General features: G+C 39.0%; 1 protein-coding gene across 1 annotated transcript in view; it reads left to right on the top strand.

Annotated features, from left to right (window-relative positions):
• Positions 1-17,936, top strand: part of PLPP4 (phospholipid phosphatase 4) — a 96,812-nt gene extending 78,876 nt beyond the window's left edge. The window contains exons 6-7 of the mRNA XM_008173307.4: positions 6,594-6,764; positions 14,652-17,936. Of these exons, the coding sequence (XP_008171529.1) occupies positions 6,594-6,764; positions 14,652-14,851 (371 nt within the window). The 3' untranslated portion in view covers positions 14,852-17,936. The remainder of the gene's footprint in view (positions 1-6,593; positions 6,765-14,651) is intronic.
• The last annotated feature ends 388 nt before the right edge of the window (positions 17,937-18,324 follow it).

The raw sequence follows: 18,324 nt of genomic DNA, 5'->3' as shown, positions 1-18,324 counted from the left end.
CTTAGGCCCCATGGCAGAATCGATATTTTGTACAAAGTCATTCAGTTTAGATTAGTTTTTTAGCCATCCTCGGAGAGTAGATTCGGCAATCCTAATATCTTTTGAAACTTTGGCCTGGGTTTCTCGATCTGTTTACTCCATCTATTGCAGCTAGCTTTTCTTCTATAGTGTAGGAACACTGATGCTTGCCCTCTGCCATTATATTAGGCCTACGGTTAAAATTTTCTAATGTAGTGTATATATATTACTATATAACTACTATATATTATATATCTCTCTAGCGTGACAATGACTACGTGTGCGTGATACAATATCGGTAAAGATGTACAACACATTTCCACTCTGCACTTCCTGTCGATTTCTGTGTCAGTGAGTTAGTGAGCAAATCTGTAGCACTACATAGCAAGTTCCTCTACTGCGTGTTAATGAGTCTCGCGTGTTAAATAGGTAGCACTGGGAGGCATGGCACTACCGCGCTTTAAGCGGATTCGCGTGTAAACGGGTCTGTACTGTACTTTGCATTTGTCCTTATTGAATTTCATGCTATTTACTTCAGACCATTTATGCAATTTTAATCCTATCCTCCACAGCGCTAGTAACCCCTCCCAGGTTGGTATCATCCACAGATGTTATAAGTGTACTCTCTATGCCATTATCTAAATCATTGATGAAGACATTGAACAGAACCAGACCCAGAACTGGTGCCTGTGGGACACACTTGATATGACCTTCCAGCTTGACTATGAATCACTGATAACTACTCTCTGGGAATGGTTTTCCAATGAGTTATGCACCCACCTTATAGTAGCTCCATCTAGGTTGTATTTTCCTAGTTTGTTTATGAGAAGGTCATGTGAGACAGTATCAAAAGCCTTACTAAAGTCAAGATATACCACATCTACCACTTCTATTGTTCATTTCAACATTTTCAAAATGAAACATTTAGATTTTCCAGCCTAGATTCAGAAGGGGTGCTGTTCACAGCATTGAGGAAAAAGAGGGTCCTCCTCTGTTTATATCAAATAGACTAGTGCACTCACCTGGGATATAGGAGAAGTGGGTTCAGATCTCTCCTCTAGGGTAGTGGCTATTCTAGGATGGGTCTTAATCTCTCCTATTGAAGCTGTTCTACTTTGTATAAATAATTAAATATTCACTGGAGCAGGGGCTGAAACCCAGGTGAGTGTGTGGACCACCAAGCTACAGAATCATTCTCACTCTCTGGTCCACTTTCATATAAAGTGTGGAGATTTTAATCTGGGTTTTCTACATCCCAGGTGAGTGAGGAAATGTGGGGCAGGGGGGTGCGCTACCATCATGGTTTTGGGAATGGTGCCTAAGTCCCCTTGTGAATCTAGCCCTAATAAAAGCAAGTTTCCTTTGCTTTTAACAACAAAAATGCCCAAAATTGAAACAGTCTTTCATTTTCAAGGAAGCATTTCATTCAACCCCAAATGATTTTTTTCTAACTTTTTGACTCGCTGAAAATTCAGAAAAACGTTGTTGTTTTTATAAATTTTCAAAAAAATTGGAACTGCCAGCAAACTTAAAAATCAGTTCTTGACATAGTGTAATATGCATTGCAACAGCCTGACTGTTTATAATATGCATGGCCTGCCATGACTGCGCTGTTCAAATCAGCATCAAATCTCTCTGATGCTAAGTGCGTCACATTACCCATTTAATCCAGCAATACGTCATTTCAGTCCAATTAGAATCACTGTCAGTGTTTCAGAATTACATTTTCTCTTCACAAAAGAGAAACTTTGAAGGAATTCCATATTAAGAAGGTTTTGAACCCCAGTTGATGAGTTGTTTCCCTTTGTTTTACTTTGTAATGTATTTTAAGCTAGGGGCAAGTCTACACTACAGCGTTAGTTACATCGGCGCAGCTGCAGCACATCTGGTCCAGACACACTATGGCAACAGGAGAGTGCTCTCCTGTTGGCATAATTACTCCAGAGGTGGAAGCTATGTCAGCTAGAGAGCATCTCCCGCTGACGTAACTCTAGTGTGGAAAGCGCAGAACTTGCATCGCTCAGGTGGTGGGGAGGAGCTTTTTCACTCCCCTGAGAGACATAAATAATTTGACTTCGGCTGTAGTGTAGATCTGCCCAAAGACTCTCCAAATGTTGATACCCCTCTGTCACTAAGTTCTCTGAGAATCCCCCTGAGATGATACAGCCTATGCAAATGCTAAATATCAAGGCAGTTCTGTACTTACCATTCCCTTTTTGAAACTAATAATGATCTTATCTAAAAAAACCTTTGGTTAGGTCCTTTGTCTTTAGGGGCTAATTAAGTTAATTGAAATGCAATGTGGTGCATTTTTTTTTTTGGTGGGTACTGCTGTGCTATGATTAATATTTGTCTCACTGACTTTGCAAAAATCTATGGCCCTGGAGCATCTTAATAGAACCCAATGTTTCTTGCACTATGAATGTGAAAATTACATGCCTGAAAATAAAAAGGTTTAGATTAAGGAAGAAACTCCCATTTTTTTTTAATTGCATGATGTATGGAAAGTAAGACTGTTCCTGCATCCCCTTATAATGTGCAGATATTGAGACAGGCACCCAGAAATCTGTTTTTCTGAATATGGGTGAATTGTATATTCTCATTGCATTAATAAAATATAGGGGTTGACATTAACATATGAACATATTTAAATTGCTGTTTTTCTTCCCTTCAATGTTGGTCATGATCCTAAGAGATGCTAAACAACACCTAGCTGGAGTTTTTACTGTGGGGAAAATACGTTGCTCCCCAGAATAAAGTGTTAATTGTGTTTGCTGCTTTTTTCTGCATTGGAATTGTCTTTCAAACCACAGCAGTTCTGAATATGAGGAGGGGTGACCTGAAGACCTACATTGCAAAGAGCGATTGCTGCTGCACAACTTTTCCACTGTTCAGAGGCTAGGTTTAGAAAATCAGTACAAAATTCAGATGTTTATCCAAACTCTCTGAACTGCTAGGGGCTGCAAATCTCACAAGTGAAGGCTCACTGGTGAAATGTATTACATTTTGTGCTTCCAGATGGATTGAAGGAAATATCATTGTCAACATATTTCAGCTTTCCCTTTTGCAGTCATGGAAAGAACCAGGAGGTGCAAAGGCACACAGAAATTGGAGGGTGAAGGGGAGAAGGAGAGACATGAAAAAAAGTAAACCTACTTTTTTTATTATCAGAGGGGTAGCTGTGTTAGTCTGAATCTGTAAAAAGCAACAGAGGGTCCTGTGGCACCTTTGAGACTAACAGAAGTCTTGGGAGCATAAGCATTCGGGGGTAAGAACCTCACTTCTTCAGATGCAAGTAATGGAAATCTCTGCCTCTGGAGATTTCCATTACTTGCATCTGAAGAAGTGAGGTTCTTACCCACAAAAGCTTATGCTCCCAATACTTCTGTTAGTCTCAAAGGTGCCACAGGACCCTCTGTTGCTTTTTACTTTTTTATTATTATTTCAAAAAAGGAACCTGATTACATTTGAGTGGTGGTGAACATCTGGGTCAGATTCTGTTTCATTCCCTGCTAGTCCATACCTATTATTACACATCTCACTTAGCTCATCAAGTAAAGAAGATAAAAAGCATGCACCAAGTTAAGACTTGCTTTGAACATGGGAGGAAACCACCACAACACCTCCTCTAGAGCAGGAGTTCTCAAACTTCATTGCACCGCGATCCCCTTCTGACAACAAAAATTACTCATGACCTCAGGAGGGGGGAACTGAAACTTGAGCCCGCCCAAGCCCCACTGTCCTGGGTGGGGGGGGGCAAAGCCCAAGCCCCACTGCTCCAGCCAAAGCTGAAGCTCAAGGGCTTTGGCCCCAGGTAGGGGGCCCGCAACCTGAGTCCTGCCCCCCAGGGCTGAAGCCCTTGGGCTTTGGCTTCGGCCCTGGGTAGTGAGGCTCGGGCTTCAGCCCTGGGCTCCAGCAAGTGTAAGCCAGCCCTGGAGACCCCATTCAAAGGGGGTCCCAACCCACAGTTTCAGAGATAGAAAGAATGTTTTACTATCCATTGGTTTGGGCACTTTCAGGCTATACCCACATCCTTATAGCTTTTTTAAAATAATAATAAACAAAAGTAGGTTTACTATCTGCTGGAGACCTTTCATTGAGCTGAAGTGCATTTCAGAGTCCACTTCCCACCTTCGTCAGCCAGGAAGAATGTAGTGAAATCACCATAGACTGAAGGGGGCTATCCGAAAACTAAGTGTTTGGTGCCCAAGTTTGATGCTTAGTATGCATCCCATCTCTATCTGCTACTTCTGTTCAAAAGAGACAATTCATTTGTGGGTTTAAAGGTGAAAAACAAATCTTCAGTAATTACATTCAATTGTCTGCATGGTTGAAATTTATGAAAATGCTCCACTGTGGTATCAACTAAAATTGACTATTCCATAGATTCATCTGCAGAATGCAAAGGTCATTACTTTGTTTCATTTAGCGATGGAAAGTATGTGCAGAAGGACATTTTGAAAGGCCTAAGTATAAGTTTAGAAAACAAATCTGGGTTTGATCCAAGATCAATGGGAGTTTTGCCTCTGATTTCAACAAGAGCAGGATCAGTGGCTTTTATCATATGAACATGACCTATTACCTTATGTTCATGTGTCAATAAATGAGTAATGTCTAGTTCTTACAGTGACAAACGCATAACAGATGTCATGGGGAGGTACACAGGTAGTTCTTTACAATTATTTTTATTAGATACGCCATGAATATTCAGGACTCCATTTACTTACATAATGGCAGTGTGTTAGACTGCTTTTCACTAGACACATGCATAAATAGAATTAGAATCATAACCTCAATTCAGAGTGAAACCAATATATTAAAGTTATGTGGAATTATCAATGAATTAGTTGCAACTTCCTTCATCATCTTAGGCCTGGTCTACACTGGGGGGGGCGGAGGGGCGGGATCAATCTAAGTTATGCAACTTCAGCTATGGGAATAACATAGCTGAAGTCAAAGTACTTAGATCTACTTACCACGGTGTCTTCACTGCGGTAAGTCGACTGCTGACGCTCCCCCGTCGACTCCGCCTGTGCCTCTCGCTACGGTGGAGTACCGGCATCGACGGGAGAACGCTCGGCGGTCAATTTATCACTCCGGAGGTAAGTGTAGACATGCCCTTATAGAAGGTACTCAGCAATTCACAGGATTGGGAAATGAATATAAGGATCTGATCCGACACTCATTGGAGTCAATGGAAAGACTCTCATTCATGTCAATGGGCTTTGGATCAGACGTCTAGAGAGTGAACTCTGCTCTCATTCCTGCAGTTGGTCCTTCCAGACCATGGTTAAGGCTTATAGGTGAGCCTCTCTGTACCCTTTTTGTGGATCAACAAAAGACTCTGTTTTCCAGTGCTGTCTGTTCCACACCTTTCATCAGCAGTACATTTACTACAACAACAAACATTTAAAATGTATAAGATACATATTTTTAATTAAAAAGTAATTTTTTTTTTTTTTTTTTTGTTAAATCGCTGCCCCAGATCCATCACCAACTATCTGGAATTTGAACAGCAATCCGTATAAAAACATTCAGTGTATAGAAACTTGGCATTTGGATTCTGTCATAACTGCTAGCTAAGAATGTGATACAGAAGCAAGTAAATGGAACCCAATAATATCTTTTAAATATATCAAAAGATCTTTATATGAGTGAATCCTTTTACACCATCAATCATGAACTGGGATCTATGCTGGAAAGTCCATCAGAACTCTTAACCTTGTGCCTAAAGTTAAGCATATGCTTAAGTGCTTATTGGAATGGATGCCATAAAGCAAAAGATAAATATGTAATACTGGATAGATCTGGTTTTTCCAGAGGAAAAGAGTTCACTGTTAAAGAAAGCTTTAATGAAAATTTTTAAAAAAATGAGATATCACAGTATTCTGGGATTTGGTGGGTTATGTGCGAGCTGCACATCTTTGAAAGGCAGATGGATTTATTCTGAAATATTTACTCAACCTCATTACCTTGTTTTCCTGTATAGATGTATATCACATATATGGAAACCTGTATTAATAATAGGCCCAATCTTGCATGGGACTGAGTACCCACAGCTTAGCACTTGTAGGCTTGAGCCTAAGATTTGTAATGTCACTATTGCCTTTTAACAAAAAAACATTTAAAAATCAGCTGTTTAGGAAGGTTAATTTTTTATAACTAAAATAGCCAAGATATATCAATACTGTTAAGAAGAAGGCTGGGGTTATTACCATGCCTAAAGAGTGCTGGATGCCTCCCACCAGGTACTGTGCACCCGTGGCTCCTCCATATGGTCATTAGAGTTTATCTGGGTTCAGGATGCATGGCCTGTGCTTTTTGTATCCTTCTGGTTCTAGTGGCCTCTAACCTAAAAGGTGCTGCTGAGCACCTACTAGGACCAAGATCTTCTTGCAGTAGAAAGATACATGTTATAAAGTCATAGAGTTTAAGGCCAGAAGGCACCACCCGCTGATCTAGTCTGACTCCTGTATATCACAGGCCTCTCACTTCTCTGTTAAACCTCCCAGGATCACACTCTTACTCTAGTTGCTAATGACATGATTTTGTAACTTTGTGTTTTTCTTCGGCAGTTGCATTTTCAGGCCTTGGCTTTACGACCTTCTACTTAGCTGGAAAGTTGCACTGCTTCACTGAAAATGGCCGAGGGAAAAGCTGGCGGCTTTGTGCAGCAATTCTGCCTCTGTATTGTGCCATGATGATTGCCCTGTCACGCATGTGTGATTACAAGCATCATTGGCAAGGTGAGTCATGGTGATGCCTTTCCTTTTTATTGTCCTTCTATTTCTGCAGTGAGAGCTCCAGGGATGGAGTGATTATAACTTGTTTGACTGGCAGCTAGTTCTAAGCGTCATTTTAGTTCCGACAGCGTGTGTGAATATGACAGGGGCTCAGTATATCTGTGTGTTTTTATATATGATTGAATGCATATAAACATGTTTTGGCCCATTACTGTAGAACAGAAAACTACAGAACTTTTTTGTAAATGCTACTAGGTGGATTGTGGCCTCTTAAGATATATAGTATAGAATACAGATGGTGACAACTTTTGCCCGAGCTCAAAGCTTTGCTGCAAAGCTTCATGTCTTCTAGCCCATTAAATTTTTTTTAGTAAAACAGATGTTTGGGTAAACGGCTATGGTCATAATGGCTTTAGAGGAATGAGAACCTCTGTTTCCAAATTAATCACCTAATTTAGTAAGGAAACGATATCATATTCACATCATGTCCAATAAAAAATAAAATTGATTTTCCATAGATTCTGGCAGATATTTTTGATTCCAGTATTTTACTTCAGAATGGACTAATTCTCAGATGTTAGCTGGGTAGATTTAATATATACAATGTACGTTGTACCAGTGTATGTTCACTAAGTTGCAACTGCTAATTAAAATATTCATAATTTATTGTATCATGACATGTTCTTTATTGCAGGAACATGCAATGCTTTCCTGATTCTGCAATCAGATCTCAGAGTCTGAAGATCTTATCACTGTCATATTAATTTACATGGAATAAATGGGTCAAAGGTCTTAACATAAGCCAGTCACTGTCAAACATTAAACAGTCTTAAACAGATTTTGCTATACAGAAACCTGAGCCTGCTTAGTACCATGGCAAACACACCATTCAAAATCCTTTTAACCTTTTATTAAAGATAAAGAAAAGTAGGAAAAACAGTTAAAGCATTTGAAATGTAGAGTATTAAGTAAGGCTTTCATTTTAACAACATCCCTTCACTTTCCCTTTAGCTAAAGAGAGAGTTATTAGAAGGGGGGGGAAACCCTTGTTTGACCATCTTTTAGATGGTATTAAATAGGGTGACCAGATAGCAGCTGTGAAAAAATGGGACAGGGGGTGGGGGGTAATAGGCACCTATATAAGAAAAAGTCCCCCCAAGCAGGACTGTCCCTTTAAAAACGGGACATCTGGTCACCCTAGTATTAAAGATAGTTAATAACTGTCCTTTGGGGTAAAAGAGAAGAAGTTAGCTGAGATGAGCTGGAGCTGGTGTTGCTAAAGTCCTATTTAGCTTAATCTTAGAGGTGTTTAGGATTTAGCTCAAGCAAGTAGGGATACCAATGTCATCTGAATCCCTCTCTCTGGCCCAATCTGGTCAGCACATCCCTCGGGATAAGGACAAAGGTGGCTTGGGGTCCCAGGAAACAATGGGGATGGCAGCCATGATGGTGCAGCTCGCTCCAGTAGCTTTGTCTGTGCTTTCTAATTTTTCCCCAAAAAGTCTTTCTTTAAGGTTCCCTCCCCCCCTCAAAAGGGAGTGATGGGTGGAATAGTCCATCCCCTCATTATTTTGTTCACCAATTAGACCTAATGTCCAGCAAACCAATTGCAGTTCATTATAATCCAGTTACATATCTTTTGTCTTTACCAAGCATGATTTTGTCATAGTCCTTGAATTATATCAGTAGACTTTTCTGTTTTGACTAATTCTGGAGTTATTTTTATCAGGGTTTTTTTTGCACCTGTTCCCATTAACATTTGCTATTATAGGTTATAGTGACATTTTATGAACTTTCACATCCTTTACAGTTGAGCTCACAATTAGAATAAATTTGTAAGACCAATTATCATAATATAATCCCTCTTTTTTATGAACGAATTCCGCCTAGGATCAGACATTTGTTCATAAAATCACAGTTACTAAGAAAAACCTTATTTTATCTCACGCATATAGGGAGGAAAAAGGAAAAGAAAAAGGTACTTGATTATAGTGTAGGGTTTGGAAATTTCTTATTCCAAAACTGGGATTTACAAATGTTACTTGATGAAATGTTACCAAAATTGCAGTTAAATTTTCCAGATGTTAACTACACTAAGAACTTAGAACTCACTTAATTTGTAGCTAAAACTGCTGCTGTTATACGTTTGTAAGATGCTGAAGAACAAACCAGTTCTTATCACTTCTTTGTCTGTATGCCCAGGATGGGTAAAGATGGGTGTATATGTGAAATCCTCTCTCTTGCCACTTACACAGTTAAAGCTGTACATTTACACAAACCATGAACATTTTATGCACTAGTGGTTAAGCTTGGACACTTGGAAAAAAAATCTTTAGCCCTGATGGTGTTCTTACCCAAGTTTGTTGTCTCCTTTTTAAAGAAGCAACAAATTGATGTTCTTTTGGAACTATATTTGCATTTCTGAGCCCTTTGCACCCCCAAAGAGGGCAAAATCAAAACATTTTGAAAACAAAACAATCAGAGAAATCACCAAAAAGTTTGGTGTTGCAAGAGCCCTTCATTCTGGTGGCTTGATATTCAATTCACAGTCAGTGTAGTAGCAGCCCTGAATTAAGCTGGTGTTTTGTTAACAAAGAGGGATTACCCAAGAAGTTATTTCAGGGAAAAAAAAAATCTGTGCTTTAGCAACTTAACTGTCAACAATTTAAAATACTTCAATTTTGCCATTTTTGCTTTTTCTTAAAAATACCTTTTTGTTAAACTTGCAAAATTATTACCAATCATTGATACTACAGACCTCAAAATAATAATTTACAAAAAAAATGAAACAAAGTGTTTGTTAAAGAAATTTTAAAAATTGAAAACTTTAAAAACAATTGTTTACCTCTTTTTAAACAAAAACATTAATGGTTTGCTTTGCATGCTTATCTCAAACAACCTCAACACATTCAAGAATTTAAAAACAAAATGTGGAAAAGTGGGTTTTTCCTATTCAAAACATTTTTTCATTGTACTTTTTCTGATTAGAAAATTTTAAATATCTAGTCAAAATCAACATTTTCCTACAGAAAATTTTGATTTAGATGAAACTACATTTCTGACAGAAAAAAAAAATTTGGTCAAACAACGTTGACCAGCTGTACAATAAGCAAGAAAGTACAGTAAAACAACAACAATTTCAAGGGTAGACAGTCATTTTATTGCAATTTATAAGACATAAGGATGGTGGAACATTCCAAATCAATGAAAAAATATAGAAATTAAATTAAAAAAAAAATCAGATAACCACTTGAAAGTGCAGACTAATTATTTCTGCAGATTCATGTGCATAGAGATAGATATGCTGTGGAATGTAGTATTAAAACTGTGCGGGTCTGTCTGTGAGAAAAGATTCAGTAGTTATTCTCTAGCTTGGTCTATGCATGTTTACAGTGTGTTTTATCCTGCCAAGAGCAAGAATTATTTATGGACTAAAATGTGTGCTGTGAGGCAGATAATTATGGTGTGTTTTATATGTTGTGGAAATAGTTTACACCCAAGGGGTTACCACCATGTCCATTACAGCTGCATATGTTTGTCTTTGAAGTATAAGTAGATGATGCTGAAAACTCTGCTGGCTGTTAACAAACCAGGGATTATTCAGGCAGCCCTGTTATCCTGCAAGTGACCTTAGCGCTTACCTGAGAAAACTGCACTCTCTAGGGAGGGACTAAGTCACTCTGTAAAATTTAGCATTGTAGCTCAGCCCCTGTCTTTTGTGCTCAGCGGAGGCAGCCAATTGTGTTAAATTACTTATGGTGGCTTTGTGATACAGCCTTAACTGCCCAGTGGGGAATGAGCAAGGACTATCCATACACTGTACAGGACTCAGTGAACTGTAGATGAAAGAGGAAATAGTGTAACCTTACATTAAAAAGCCATAGAATGGAATCTCAGAATTAATATTATGAGCATTCTCTGAGCCTCCTTCAGTTCTGATATAAAATATAGAGTTCATAATCTTTGTGTTGGCATTAGTGAACTATAACAGATTAGCATATTCCATATTGAATCCCAAATACATTGACTGTTTTAAGACCCTAACTCAACACATGGCTTTCTCTAATCTGAAAAGCTTCCAATGAATTTATTAACTAGATAAATGGAAATAAATAGAACCAGGGGTAAACAAGGAATCTGGAACAATGTTCCCTTTCTAGTGTTGGTAAATAAATTAAAAATAACATTTTGCAAGGCTGTCTCTCCTAGGATCTCAAATTAAACACAGGCATCTTCTTGGAGAAAACCAGAGTGAAAATGCTTATTCTAATTTTGCGGACTACATAGGGCAAGATCAGCAACCCACAGATCTAAAGCACTGCAGTCATGTGGTTACTTTGTATTATGGTAGTTTCCACAGGCCTCGGTTAGGATCAGTGTCCCACTGTGGTGGATGCTGTACAGACATACAATAAAAGCAGTCCCTACCCTAAAGAGTGTATGAACGGCTAGATTGTGAAACATTTGGTCATACTGGTGAGCATTTGCTCACACAAGAATTTACTCACACAAGCAATCTTTTTGACTTCAGTGGGGCTCTACATGTCAACTTGTGCTCACCAATGTAATGGTTTATACAATCTAGCTCTAATTAAGGAGATATAACAGGTGGGAGTAGTGTACGGTATAGAGTAGTAGGAACACATGATTGTGTGTACTCAGTACATATAGCAACTTGCTCATGTGAGTAGTAACAGTGAAGTCCATCAGAATACTCATGAGTAAGGTGCTACTTACTACATGTAAGACTGGCAGAACTGAGGCCTGAGTTATCCATCATGCCAGATCAATAACCTAAAGAAAAGGTTTATAATATATAAAGAAAAGGTTTATAATATATATTATAACCTAATCTTCATAATTCAAAAGCCTCCAGGAAGGGTGAGCTCTTTTTTAAAGGACACAGAAAGGACCAACACACAAGGTTTCCCAGGTGCTCTTGTTTGAAGAACCTGAGAGAAAGTAAAAATAATCATGCCTGATCTGTAAAGTCTAATGCTGTCAGGAGAAGTTTGAGTCAAAAGGAGTTCATTATGCTGAAGCTAACTGTATTGATCACAGTGGAAAGGACATAGCATGGTTAACAGTGTGCTTGCAGCTCTGGATACTCTGGGAGTCCTAGTATCCTCTCGAAATGAGAAGGGTGCTGTTCTCTCATCTTCATCAATATAATGAGAGTTGCCATTATATTAACACTTTCCAGCAGGAGTTCCAACGTGATGCTGTCGATTAGGACAGAGGGAATGGAGATCACTGTGATAGAGGTTTATAAAATCATGAATGGAATGGAGGAAGTGAATATGAAACTGTTGTTTACCACTTCACATAACAGAAAAACCCAGGGTCACCCAATGAAATTAATTGGCAGAAGGCTTAACACAAACATAAGGAAGTACTTCACACAGTGAACAGTCAACATTTGGAACTGTTTGCCAGGGGATGTTGTGAAGGCTAAAAGTATAACTGGGTTCCAAAAAGAATTGGATAAGTTCCTGGAGGGTAGGTCCATCAATGGTCAGGGTCGCAAACCCATGCTCTGGGTTTCCCTAAATCTCCAACTGCCAGAAGCTGGGACTGGATGACTGGAATGGATCACTTGAAATTGCCCTGTTCTGTTCATTCCCTCTGAAGCCTCTGGCGCTAGATCAACCATTGGTCTGACCCAGGATGGCCGTTCTGATATTCTTACTAAGACCCCAATCCAATATCATTTACACTCACTGGGAGTCTTTCCATTGAGGCCTAAGAACACTATCCAAACTCAATCATTCTTTGACTTTAATGTGATTTATATGAGGTACCAGCTGACAAAAGTAGCCTTTCATGTAGCTGCAGAGTAAATTATTTTATTCTAAACAATATTTGTTAAATTTAACCAACTTTGAAAGCCTGTGTAATAGCACATATTGGAGTCAGTGGATAGTGACTTCTGCCATGTGACAGGGATATTGTTAATTTTTTTTGTAACCATGACCCCTGGTATGGGACTTAAGCCAGGAAATAAAGCTCAAAGGTGGGATTTTCAGGTGACTTTCGATGGGATATACGCTACTAAGTCACTGCGCCACTGTCAGCTTTCTAGTATTGCTGTTCTAAGCTGACAGGAGAAACTCTCCCACCAACATAGCGCTGTCTACACCGGTGTTTAAGTTGAGTGACATAACTTATGTCGACTTTAGCTGTAGCTCTAATCTACACCAGACTGACAGAACTAGAGCTTGAATTCTAAATTTCTCTTTAATTACATTTATTTTAGCGATTTACTCTTCTTTGTAATTAGATACGATAATTTCACTATTTTTTATTACACTGTCATTTCCGTTAAGAAAGTGAAAAAGAAATCAGAAAGATAAGTGGATACTTTTGACCCTTTTTTGATCAGCGCTAAAGCTCCTGAACAAAATTAAACTCCTTGTGCCGTTTAATAGTTAGTGTCTTTCACTGTTGTTTACATTTGAATCTCCAGGGCCTTTCCGAGCTGATGCGTATTTTCAGGGATTTTTTTTTTCCTCACTTGAAAATAAAGAATTTCCTAAAGAAGATCAAGAAAATTGAATATTAAGGGACAAGGGGTGACTTGACAAACAGCGCAAATCTCTTGCACTTGACAGACTGTTGTTCTCTCAGACAGAGAATAACAGTCCTACAAAAAGAACAGGAGTAGGAAGCAAATCCCTTTGTGTTGCAAAGAAGTTTGTTATCTTGTTTGTTGTAGTGATGGCACCTAGGGAGAGGAGAACTACAGGCAGAAATGTAATGACCATGCTCCCTTTAAACCAATGCATGCTGTGAGTGAGTAATATCCCAGTATCTGCAGGCAGGGCCGGTGCTTCCATTTAGGCGTCCTAGGCAGTTGCCTAGGGCGCCAGGATTTGGGGGGGTGGCATTTTGCTGCCCTCGGCGGCAATTCGGCGGCGGGGGGGCCTTCCACGCTCCGGGTCTTCGGCGGCAATTCTGCGGTGGGTCCTTCACTCGCTCTGGGACCCGCCGCAGAATTGCCGACGACGACCAGGAGCGCGGAAGGACCCCCGTCTAGGGCACCAAAAACCCTGGCGCCACTCCTGTCTGCAGGACTTCAGAGAGTTTTTGTCCCCAAGCATCACTGCAGGCCTGGAGCGGGAGGTGATGTCAGAAAGAAGCAGGAAGACAAGACCAAAAAGCCAAACTGTTTAATTAGGGTTTGTCTTTTCAGAGACTTCTGTTAGTTTTCAGATTAACTGATTTTTTAAAAAAATATAAAAATGCAACTGTAGTCACTATAATAAAACCTATTTTGTGGATAGAGTATCCATGTAGCTTAGCAGCTTTGAGAATATCTACCCTGGATTTAGAAGACAATGGTTAAAAGATATTAAAGGTGCAAAATATTGTTAGGGCCCAATAGCGCAAGGTGCTGAGTGACTCTTGGATGCAGGGGCTCTATGCAAGCCCCAAATACATTGGTTAGTACGTAGTTATAGCTAGCAGGCTGGGGGTGAAAGAGGGACTCTTAAAGCCAGATGGATTTGGCAGCTCAAAACTCTTGTAGGGAATGCAAAGGGGCAATACAGAATTCCATCCATCTCACACCACCCACGGCCTTCATGATGTTCCCTGCACAAAGGGACTGTTTTGTAAAGACTTCCTCATAGGGACTCCACCCACCTGCCCCTGGACAAGGGTGCCATCTCCTGGGTAGCAACCCATCGGGTTTATTGTGGGTCTCCCTTGTGAGTGCGCTGCATAAGGATAAATCCAGGAGCAGATTAAAGGATGCAGGGTGCTTCCACCCAGAGAAACATTCTGCACCTCTTGGATGCAGACTTTAATTCCCCCCCATCCACCCCCATCAATATTGGCTGCTATTTCAACACTAACATGCTTGATTTTTTTGTTGCTTTTCCTACCTAGATGCTTTTGTCGGAGGAATCATTGGCCTAATTTTCGCTTATATTTGCTACAGACAGCACTACCCACCTTTGGGTAACATGGCTTGCCATAAACCTTACGTCAGCCTCCTAGTTCAGATCTCAACGAAGAAAGAAGAGAGACCAACAGCAGATAATGCTACCGGCCTGCCTCTAGAGGGAATAACTGAAGGACCAGTATGACTAATAAATGTGCACAATGAACTTTTAGCCCTTCTCACATTCCTCCAAACTGGTCTCTTAACATGATGTTTCCTACAGTACATTTGGGCAGTGATTTTTTTTTTTAAAGATATTTGTTTTCATACAGTAACATCCTCTTACTTTTAAAGTTCAGTTTTCAATACATACTGTTTTGTCCAGCTGTCTGTTTTCAGTCCGTTGCCAGAGCGAAAAAAAATCCAGAGAGGAAAAAAGTGTCAATAGAGAGCACATGCCAAATCCAAGCTAGTTAACTGAATAGTTTTGAAAGAGAGGTATTTGAATATACAATCAATTGAAAACAGTAGATGTTGTGTGATGCTGAGCGCCTCCTAGGAAATAGATTGTCCTCAACCATCGGTGACTTCAGGAGGTGTTGAGTGCGGTCATCACTTTCAGGAGGTTTTCAGCAACTGCCATAATCAGCCCTTGGTCTGTTTCTTTATATAATTTGATGTGTAAGGGGCAACCTCCTTATGTTTATGTTGTGGTCTTCTAACATAATAAATCTTCCACATGATGTGAATGCTTTGTGCTTGTTGTCAAGTTTTGGCAGGGTTATTCTGAGCTGGTAATTAAACAGTTGCTGAAATGTATGAAGAGCAAGAGTCTGAAAAGAGCCAAATCTATTCACATCAAGGCTTTTGGAGGATGAAGCTGACAGCAGAGTGAGCCAAATCTGTGGAAATTGTCAGCTTGCAATAACATATGTTCATAGGCTGGATTAGAAACTGAGTATTAAAATATTAGCATTTTTTTCTGAGAGCTCGGACAGTAATTATTTTCAAAATTGAATGAAACTGCAGCAACTCCCACAACATACAACAAGCTGCAATCTTAAAAACAAACAAACAAGCAAAATTCCTAAAACTGCGCAGTTGAAGAAACACCGTCTTTTCTGTGAATCTCAATGTGCCACAGCTGTCCTGGTAGAACTGTCTCTAATGAGACACTCCAGCATTGGTTGTGATCTTAAGGAATGTAAGGACTTTGGTTCATGAGCATTGGTTTCACATGTATGAATCAACCTGTGGCACCTTTAAGACTAACAGAAGTACTGGTCTTGCGTCTGATGAAATGGGCATTCACCCACGAAAGCTTATGCTCCAATACTTTTGTTAGTCTTAAAGGTGCCACAGGACCCTCTGTTGCTTTTTACAGATTCAGACTAACACGGCTACCCCTCTGACACTTGACATGTCTGAATGCTTCCGTCAGTTTCCAGCACTGTAATATGCCTGGCTGAATTCTGAGAAAAATATTCTATTTGCTCATTTCCCCATTTTCAATTCATCATATTCCTAAGCCTAGCATTTGTAAGGGTCATCTTGCCGCCTGATCCAAAGCCCATTAAGTCAATGGGAATCATTTCATAATATTCCAGTAGGCTTTTGATGAGGTGCAGAGGAGGTAACCATGTGTATGACCAACCTATGTTAGTTCATTTTTTTTAGGTTTCCATTCATTATTCATGCACTATGCCATATTAAAAACATATCACCCTCCAGTGAAATGATGTACCTTTGAATGGCAAAGTGTCATCTTCCAGCATTTCCTTTAATAGATGGATTATAAAAGAGCAGGTAAAATGTTCTAAAAATCACATCCTGACAGTTGAACATTCCTTGGCTAGATTAGCTCATTAAGGTGATCATAACTGCTTTGATCAACAATATCCATTATGGTGCTTTAGACTGGAGGAGACCGGTGCCATAGCTACCTTATAACTAATGTGTTCCTGTTGGAATATGTATTGGCCTTGTAGGCGTTTTGTGATTCAAAAAAGCTGTGTGTCTCAGTGTAAAGGCTTGTCATTTATTTTTGTCAAAGGTACACTTTGTAGATTTTTTGAGAAGAGCTATTCCCTGATTGGCAACACTTGAATTTTTATAGAAGAAAAACAAGTTATGAACCCTTTTTCTAAATAAAAAAATGCACGCAAAAGAATGCTGCCAAACTCATTTAATGAAAACATATACAAAATTGTGAAATATACATTAATAGGAAATGACCTTATGGAAAAGTCATAGAAAATGTAATAGGGATGAGACCAATAGGGGTTCTATAGAAATTAGGCCTGGTCTATACTGGTGCTATAGGCCCTAGTGTAGATACAATTATACAGCATAACTGTTTTTATATGCCACTATAGCTTATGTCAGTTCCTCAAACTGACATAAATTAAACCAATATAAGCATAGTTGTGCCAGTTTAACTGCATCCTCACTAGGCGGGTTTTCCCAGTATATCTTTACCAACAAAACCCAGCTATAGTAGACCAGTCATTACTCTAGAAACCTAGGCAAATGTAATAAAGAATTATCTCCTTGCTAGAGAGTTTTCACACCGTTCTATAGAATTCTATATCAAGGATATAATTTTATATAGGATGATTAAAAAAACTAGCAAAGTTATCATTTCTATAAATTCTGTAGGATTTTTCCATTGGCTTTGTCTTTTAGTGGAAAAACTTGGCTTCTGGCATGTATGCAAATATTTAAAAAATTCTTAAACTCAAATTGAAAGTTTATTATTGAGGTATAGTGCATTTTACACATTTTTATATAAATTTGGTGTATGCTTAAAAAATGAGTAGGGCCTCCTAAATGGGCTGTAAAAATTCCCACTATTTTAATGGACTTTGATACAAGTTAGCTATGTTCCCCTTGTTAGTTGGGATAGGAAAGGCTGACACAGCACTTAGAAGAAACGCAACTGTGAAAATGTTGGAATATGAAATGTTGTGCACCATAAATATTTATATTGAAAGATAAATGGGTGAAAAGGACTTTGCGATGCAGCGAAGAAAGTATTTTTAATGGGTGTAATTAAATTGAAAGTAATAAAACAGCCCATGTAAAAGCTTTGATTAAGGTGTAATTAAAATTATGAAAAATGTAATAAAATGAAACTTACAGAAAGGTTCATAGGAGCTATAATTACCAGCACATGTCAGCGTAAGGAAAGCATTTTTGTGGATCGGTGTATTTTAATTTCATGCTCTCTTAATGTGAAGGAAATGTAATGTAATGCACCAATAAAACTGCACATGAATGTGGGGTTTTGTACATCTGAGTGTTATCATTTTTTTGGTAAGGAGAAAGGTCACCAATTTGGTTTCATTAGTAAACCATAACGAGTGTTGCAAACCACCAGCCCTAAAATCACTTAGGAGCAAGGAACAGTTCCAAGAGTTAGTTACTGTTGCTACAAGCAAGGATCTGTCCCAGCATTCAGCTAGTACACATTATCCAATTTCTATGCAGGAAAAAAAAACACAGTTTAGATCTTAGAATCTGAAGGTCATCTCGGAACATCCAACCAGCGGAACTACGACATGCCTCTCTGTGAAGTTTAGAGAATTACATACTTCATAAAACATCTGATTAGTATAAGAGGAATAATAAGCTGCTATGGAAAACTATGGAGCAATACTGAAACCAAGAGCAGCTAAG

The sequence above is a fragment of the Chrysemys picta genome, chromosome 7 (genome assembly GCF_011386835.1).
Source record: "Chrysemys picta bellii isolate R12L10 chromosome 7, ASM1138683v2, whole genome shotgun sequence".
NCBI classification, from domain to species: domain Eukaryota; kingdom Metazoa; phylum Chordata; order Testudines; family Emydidae; genus Chrysemys; species Chrysemys picta.
The sequence above is the reverse complement of the archived record's forward strand: the minus strand, read 5'-3'. Positions and strand labels throughout refer to the sequence as shown.